The following is an 8,000-nucleotide window of genomic DNA, read 5'->3' as shown; positions in this document are numbered from 1 at the left end:
TTCAAGGTTGCACGCCCTCTTCCATCAACGTAAAATATCGTACCATTTCAGCCTGGCGTTTTGTAAGTCAGCAATATACAGGCGTGAGTCAGCACCGATCCGACAGCATCAGGCAACACCGGGAGCGAATGCAGCAGCACCGGCCACCGGAAATCGCTGGGCAGCAAATCTGCGGCATCGGCCACCGGGTAGTACCGGGCAGTGAATCCGGCAGCACCGATGCTCAAGAACCAGGTGCATGTGCATAATGTATATGTATATACGAATGTTCATGCTTCTGTTCGTGACTGTGACGGGCAGCGTCGTCATCGCTGAATGTGACGGTCGGGCCGTGAGCACAGCGGCGTGTCAACGCGCCGACCGTCCAGCTCGCCGACGCTGTCACGTGTGACGTCACCATCGCCAACTGTGGCGGCCGGCGGATTTTTGTCGCCGACAGCGGTAACCAGAACAGTCCGCTACAGTTCGATGAAAGCGCCATTCATCACAATTAGCATTGGCTTTTATATTATCGTTGGAAGATCCCTTTGCGATTACATACATTGTGTCGTGCAGGTATTCGTTATATCTATGAACAAGGGCTAAACGTCAAGCAGTGCGCATAACAATCGCCATGGTCCAAATCGGCAGTCCGGGACAAGAATGCCGTGTCGGATGAGCAGTTACGTTGATCAGGGAGCACTCGTGACTTCCTCCTTGATGGTGAAAACGTTTTTTTTTTTTTAAATATTGTTCATTGCAGCAAAGCCGACGGCAGGAAGCGCCCGTGCAAGGTGCTGAGGGAACCGCCCTGAACGCAAGACCCGATTTCGTTCCTGATCCGTGCCTCCAACCGGGCATCACCAGCAGTTTTCTAGCAAATTTAGCACCAACCTGCTTCTCGACACCTGGCGCCACAGGTGTCTGAACTTAAACTGTCCAAACCTTGCTACGTAGCAACGCCTTGCTTTTGCCGTCGATGCAGATTGAGCCGGCGAAAAGCATGCTTATTGAGTTGGTATTCTTGGAACTGCCAACGAGGTCTCGTAGTAGGTATGGTCCCAGTCATCATCACATGGTCGATTGAGTTGGCGCACGTTCTTCCAAATGGTTGGTCAAACTCCATGCAATATCATGTAGAGCGAGACTGGAAGTGCGTTGTTCCTGAAAGTACGTTGTTCAAGCATGTATTACAAACATACACGCGAAAATATGCACCAACAAGGCAGCACACCAAAGTGTCCCCGTGATCCTAAACGATGGGCGTGCGATGACCAAAGAAATCTTATCACACTACCCCCGAGCCGTTCACGTAACTCCAAGCTGGACATTGGACCACGTCCAGCGACCATCATCCGGTCACATCACCAACTGCAGGACGTAACTGAACACGCAGGTAGAACTGCAGTTGGGAAAATAACAATCATTTTGAGAAGACTCACACATTCTATTGCAATAGCGATTTAATGCCACATCATTCAAGCAGCCATTTCTTCACCACACGTCAGAGAACACGCACGTGCCCGCCTCCACCGGCCAGTTTCAATAACCAATCCCGCAAACGACAGCAGATAAACACCTGGCACGTGGTTAGGCGGCCCAGCTCCACCTGGTCACGTCACCGCACGCCGCGTCGCCACACAACCATCCTCTGGGTGGCCCCAGTCCGCCGCCGTGCGTCGCACAGCCGGGCGGCCTCGTCAGCGCGCCACCTTCCCAGCGCCGTCCTCGCTGTTGCCGTCCGGAGCCTTCCCGCCGGCCGCCGACTCCGCGGCGGCAGCAGCCTTCTCAGGCGGCGCGGCGGCAGCAGCCTTCCCAGGCGGCGCGGCGGCAGCAGCCTTCCCAGACGGCGCCGCAGCAGCAGCCTTCTCGGCGGGCGCGGCGGCGGCGGCCTTCCCAGCGGGCGCGGCGGCGTCCGGCGCCTGTGGCGACGTCAGGGCGGCCGCCGTGGCTGAGGTAGCCGCCCCAGCGGGTGGGCCGGCTCCCGCCGGCATCGGGGCACGGAAAAAGTACAGCTGAAATGCATCATGAACCGGGTGACACACTCATCAGAGGGTGCATATGATGCTAAACAGGAGCACTGAAAGAAACACAATGCCATACGAACTACCCGCCACACGTCACAATGAACGTTCCACATCATGGCTTATAAGGGATCGATATGAGGTCATCGCGACACCGCAGACCTTTGTCTCGCGCAACACCGCACTGCACATGTGCTATGTTAACCTCGATGCAGCACAGACAGGGGTTAACTTTGTGACTCAGATCTATCTCGGGGCGGATGTTAACGTTGGGACCTCCCTTAGTACTTACACAAGGAGCCCCAGAGGAGCGGAAATTGCGGGCTTCGAAAAAGTGACATGACCCTAAAAATGCAGCATGCTTAAAAGCAATTATGGCGCCATAGATGCCCGCAGTGTGCATGAATGCGCATGTACATGAGCTCAGTTCTTTGCTGTTTTCCATCGCTTACGATGTTAAACTATCATTAAAACAGTTGCGCGGGGCCGTATCCAATGGTCATGGCAAAAACTTTGCTCCACATCTTAGCACCTCAAGGCACATCCCTCACGCCAGGTGTGGGCACATTCCCACCGACTCCGTGTGGCGCTGTCGGCCGTCCAAGGGCGGGTCGGTCGGCCAACCCGGCCCGAGGGGGGCGCCACTGACCAGGAAGCCGGCGGCCAGCGCCAGATGCAGCAGCAGCACGACCGTGGCCATGGCGAGCGCAGCGTTGCGGCGCTCCTCGCTCAGCGCCGACCACAGGCTGGTGACGAGCACGGCGCCAGACACGGCGAACCCGAGCAGCATCAGCGCCCACTGCAGCTGCCACACGCCCGACGCGCACAGCACCTGCCGGTCCGGCGGCCGCCGTCAGTCGGCGCGGCCCATAGTGTCGAGGAACTCATCGAAACCGGACGTCAGCTGCCACACTGCCGAGGCGCACAGCACCTGCCGGTCCGGCGGCCGCCGTCAGTCGGCGCGGCCCACACTGTCGAGGAACTCACCGCGGCCGGACGTCAGATAGACATGGGCCACCGGGGCCAGGACGGCAAACAAGCGCTGCGCATCGGGCGCCCACAGCTGACTCGCAGCAGACAATGCGCGATTTCCTGGGAAAGGCATGGCTGCGGTCGGCACAGCCTACCACAGGGCCCCGCGCTACACCGACACAGCCGCCCGCGGGCCAGCCACGCGGCGGACCGGAGCGTCGAGCGGCACACGGCCACCGCGCGCCGGCACCACTGACCGAGATCGGGATGTAGACGGTGAGCGAGTAGCCGTACAGGCAGATGAGCTGCAGCAGCGTCATGCTGGTCTGGGCGCCGCGCCACCACAGCGCCGCCCACAGCAAGACCGGCACCAGCCACGAGTAGCAGAACACCACCGTGGCGGCCAGCGTCACTGCCGCCCAACACAGCACATCAGACAACGGCTGCGCACGCGCGACACCAGAATCGTGCTGGGTCATATGAGAAGCCTATTTGTGCTCTTTTAGTGTATAAATGCAGGGTCATGCATGTATTTTAATAACCCACAGAAATAATAAGCCAGTTGAGCAAACAGTTCAGAATGTTATGATATGCAGCGAAATGGGACGCGTCCATATGCAAATATCAACATCACTGTCCGTTCCTTAAATTGATTCTGTAGTGCCGCAGGGAAGAAACAGAAAACAAACACTGCTCCTCAGAACTATAATGGCACCGACGCTAGTCGCACCTAGCCTGGTGTGCGCAGGCATCATAATGATCTGATTCCCAAGGAGGTACATCCCACCTGATGATGTACGAGAGCTGGTCAAAAGCGTGACCTCATGAACAACACATCGCTGATCAGTTTCCGGATATAACTTTCGAATTGATTACACCACCTGCTAAGCAGCAATCCAATCCAACGAACGAAAGTCAATACATTGTCATGACGCAATGACAGGCCTCCACAAAAATTCATCACGCAAACGTGTCGAACATATCCTAAGCGCGAGCACTTTATATACTGCCAGATCTTCGGGATACAATTTTTATCCAGGACTCACCAATTAACTAGCAAATGAGCAGTAGTGATTTGCAGCCAAATGCACAACAATTAAATGATGAATATCGTTTTATTACAATTATTGCCACTCTTTCCACAACAAACCATAGAGCCAAATTTGACAGCCGACTCAGCCTATCCCCATTCCACACTGTGGACAACGCATCTCACCGCCGCCCTCTACATATCCGGCTCACGCACGCTTGTGAAAGTCGTATCTCCACTTGTACTGCTCGCCCTGCGCCGCCACCTGCAGGTAGTTGGCCAGGTTGCCCATGACGGCGATCGAGATCACCAGCGTGACGCCGATCCAGAACGGCCCTGCGGCAGGGACGGGATCGCGCGTCAGGGCAGACCCGGCAGCGGCCTCCAGGGGCCGGGCGCACGGCCGGCCGCCCCGCGGCGGGCCCCCATAGCCGAGCGCTTTTCAGGACACATCTTGGTGTGCCACCTCCGCGGCATACAAATGCCGCGCACGCTGACGATGGGACAAAGGGGAGCGGGAGACCCACACCGCCAGCGGTGCAGGGTGGCCGCAGGTGCGCCGTGCCCCACCGCAAGCTCGCCACGAGCGCCAACGACCGCCACGCACCGTACAGGTCGGGGTTGTGCTGCAGCCGGTCGCGCAGGAAGTTGGAGCCCGGCTTCGGCACCATGGACCAGAGGCAGCGGTCGCGCACGTCACCCGTGTCCACGTTGAAGTATTTACGGTAGTACTCAACCGTCCAGATAGCGCCGCTGGCAGGCGCCTCCTGACCCAGCAAGCTGGCGGAGGGGGCATTGCATGACACATGTGCAGGTGGATGCCACCAATGCCACGAGCTAGGCTAACAGGCCCTGCATCACTGGTGGCTTCACAATGCCAGCTGCATTAACACAGACAGAACCAATCCAAATGTGAGTTGGCAGTCTCAGAAAAGCTTATCCAAAATCTTGAAAATGGTTGGCAAGTGCCCTCAGCTAAACATTCGAAATAACTGAGCTACAAGTAAAGCACCAGGAAATCGGTGTTCAGTTCAGATGGCCCCACATACCTTGTTCTGCTCCACATTTCCGTCGAGCTCGTCATCGTCAACAGCTGAGTCAGGAAACTGTTTGAAGGTGTGCGTTTGCTGATCTGACGTGTCCAGCTCCACCAGTGTACTGTCTTCCGCAAAATCTGGCAAAATGGCATGAGAGCTGACCATGGTGGCAGGGATATCACTACTGGAAGCAGCAGCAAGCCATCCCCTGGGACACTGCACGCCCTCTACCGGCGACGACGCCGATGCTTCTGTTCCCAAGTTTGTGTCTCCAAATTGTCTGGCTGACACACCAGAACACCAGTCTAGAAGCATATCACAGGTCTGCTTGAGATCCTGGTATAATTACTGTATGATGCTTCTCATGCAATAGCCCAATGGGAACTGGAGAAAGCTAAAAAAAAACTGAAGAGCCAGCAGAACTAGGACAAGGAAGTCCTAAATGGGGAAAAAATCATCAAAACATAAGGTTTGGACAGAGAAAATTTTAGCTTTGACATGTCTTTTGCAACTTGAATAAAACACAAAGGGAAGGTCATGCATTTGCTGCCAACCTTGTGCACATCATCAGTTTTGAGGGCAGACTTTGTTTTGCCCTGTATTTCTTGGGGTGTCATTAATGTGGCAGCACTCCCTCCAAAAAATGTGTGTTCATGCCCATGACAGTAACAGTGCAGCAGTCATTGCTGGATGTAACAATCCCTTTGAGTAAGCACCTACCACAACAAGGGAATGAGTGGGCGCAAAATGACCAGTGCAGTTGACGCACCCAAAAAGATCAATAAACAACAACGAGGGAATGAGACCCAAAGCAATGATTACCTTGAAAGCCAAAGTCTGAACTGGCTTGCTTGCTGGGGTCCATTTTGCTCTGAAAATGAACAGAATGTTGTGGGTCTAGGCACCTTCAATTCTTTCATCTGACATTCACATTATTAGAATACATCCATGTGCAATATCATTTAAAGTAGTAACTACTGAGTGCATCACAGGCAACAATACACAAAAACATATGGAAGTGAAGGTTCAACCATAGCAAAACACAGTCCCATTTTCATGTCTGCATGCAGTAACTGTACCATATAACCATATGACCATAGCAAAACACAGTCCCATTTTCATGTCTGCATACAGTAACTGTACCATATAACCATATGACCATAGCAAAACACAGTCCCATTTTCATCAAAACACAGTCCCATGGTGGCAAAATATTCCAGTAAGAACATAAAGCTTTCAGACTAAATCACTATTCAAGCAGCAAAAATCCTTGCTGCAAATGTTTAGACCATTTATGTAGTATAATGCTGCATGTGAAAGTGTACAATGGCTATTATTTCACCTGCCAACTGCCTGATGTCATTGGGTTTTACATTTGCATGACATTAAGTCATGGCTAATTACCTAAATGGCTTTTGATAAAGAATGATAAAATACTTTGGGAGCTTTCTGCACTGACAAGAATGCTACCACCTACTGAGATATGAAACACTAAAGAACATCATTAGTAGCAATGTGGAACAGGTACAGCTGAATTAAAGATATATATTCCTGAGCCATTTATTACATACTTAAACTAATTCCAAAATTAAAACAGTGAATGTTACTCATCAAGCATGGAATGGTGCCAAGAGACCAGTTAGCCCATATTCCTGTTTTGGGATGATTCATTACCTAATTGGTTGCAATCACTCAATTCCTCTGTTTAATTATATCCTCTTGCTAATGTAAGACTGCAAAAATATATATAGCTCCAAATATGTTGGGCATTGCGGCAACACCCCTGCTGTAATTTTAACACACACAGCATAAATCTGAGTCCTAAGTTCTGTGCACATTGAACAGTCTCCAACTCCAGCACATATTATTCCAATGTCACATGTGATTATGCTATTGCTATGATAATTTTGTGTAAAAGAGATCCCTTAATTTTCCGGGCAAAACTAATTTGAAAATTCAGCACAAGTTTGCCTTGCCTGAGTTTGACATGAACATGCTCCAGGCTCAGCACATTGACATCTCTAGGAGTTTGGCACAGGGGATGAACATTTTGCAGACTAGCCCTGACATATCTCTGTCACTGCTATACATACCGAGTGTTTACGTGTCAATGGGGATAGGGGAGTCCGTATTAACTCTGTTGAGGTGGTTTAGAACAGGCACTCCTTACCAAAAGCTGTTTGATGACAATACGCTATAAAAACTGGTCACGGTGCCATCCGATCATGTAAACGTGATAAATTTTCACTGCCCTCCCTGCCAAAATGTACGCGAGATGCTGGATTATCGCAGCAACACAACAGTTCGCGTTCGCAACGCAACCAACGTCAAGGCCTTATATCTGAGGTAGAGACACCAAGTGGTTCATGGACACCCTGCGCGAGCATTTACATGACGTCACTGGAAGTCACTTCGTCGGCTGCCCGTAACTGGACCGAAGAGACGGCCGCCATATCGACTGGCGAACACTCTGTGTTATACCCCGATTTCTACAGACATAATATCGTGCCACATGCCGCAAACGGATGGTTCATTTATAGTAACCTCGGTCATGACCGCTGTCACCTCCTGTCACTTAACACGCTGACCCCGCGGCGATCGCCGCCGGCAACGACGCAGTGGCCTTCGTCATTGTCTCGCCCCTGCCACCACTCAGCGAGACCGTCATAAGCGGTCGCCGAGACCGGAGATACCGGTGGTTACTCCAGCACATACGCCCGCTGGCTAGTCGCACCAGGCAGCCTCATCGCCTGCTGACGTCCGTGGCCCCCCCCCCCCCCCCCCTTCCACCGGTACGAAGTTACCTGAGCGACCCGGTGCTTGCGTTGGAGCAATCGATTGCGGTCGGCCTGCAGCTCTGTTGCTGTCTGGTCGCATGCATCTAACGCCCGCTGCTATGCATCAGTAAACGCCTGGTGGTGTGCTAACCAACTGTAGTCAGCGGCCGCACGTTTGGGC

The 8,000-nt window shown here is 52.8% G+C and overlaps 1 protein-coding gene across 1 annotated transcript; it reads right to left on the bottom strand.

Annotated features, from left to right (window-relative positions):
• Positions 1-1,895: 1,895 nt before the first annotated feature.
• Positions 1,896-7,353, bottom strand: LOC119112722 (protein YIPF1; the record flags this gene model as incomplete). Its single annotated transcript, XM_037236999.1, has 8 exons — positions 7,213-7,353; positions 5,865-5,913; positions 5,055-5,179; positions 4,613-4,784; positions 4,222-4,341; positions 3,233-3,387; positions 2,653-2,835; positions 1,896-1,994 (listed from the first exon to the last, which is right to left on the bottom strand). Coding segments are annotated over exons 2-8 (897 nt in total), but the record flags the coding sequence as incomplete, so codon positions are not given.
• Positions 7,354-8,000: the final 647 nt, after the last annotated feature.

This window comes from Pollicipes pollicipes, unplaced genomic scaffold, assembly GCF_011947565.3.
Source record: "Pollicipes pollicipes isolate AB1234 unplaced genomic scaffold, Ppol_2.1 Scaffold_7261;HRSCAF=8764_pilon_pilon_pilon, whole genome shotgun sequence".
In the NCBI taxonomy this organism is placed as follows: Eukaryota; Metazoa; Arthropoda; class Thecostraca; order Pollicipedomorpha; family Pollicipedidae; genus Pollicipes; species Pollicipes pollicipes.
This window is presented reverse-complemented; position numbering and strand designations above follow the sequence as displayed.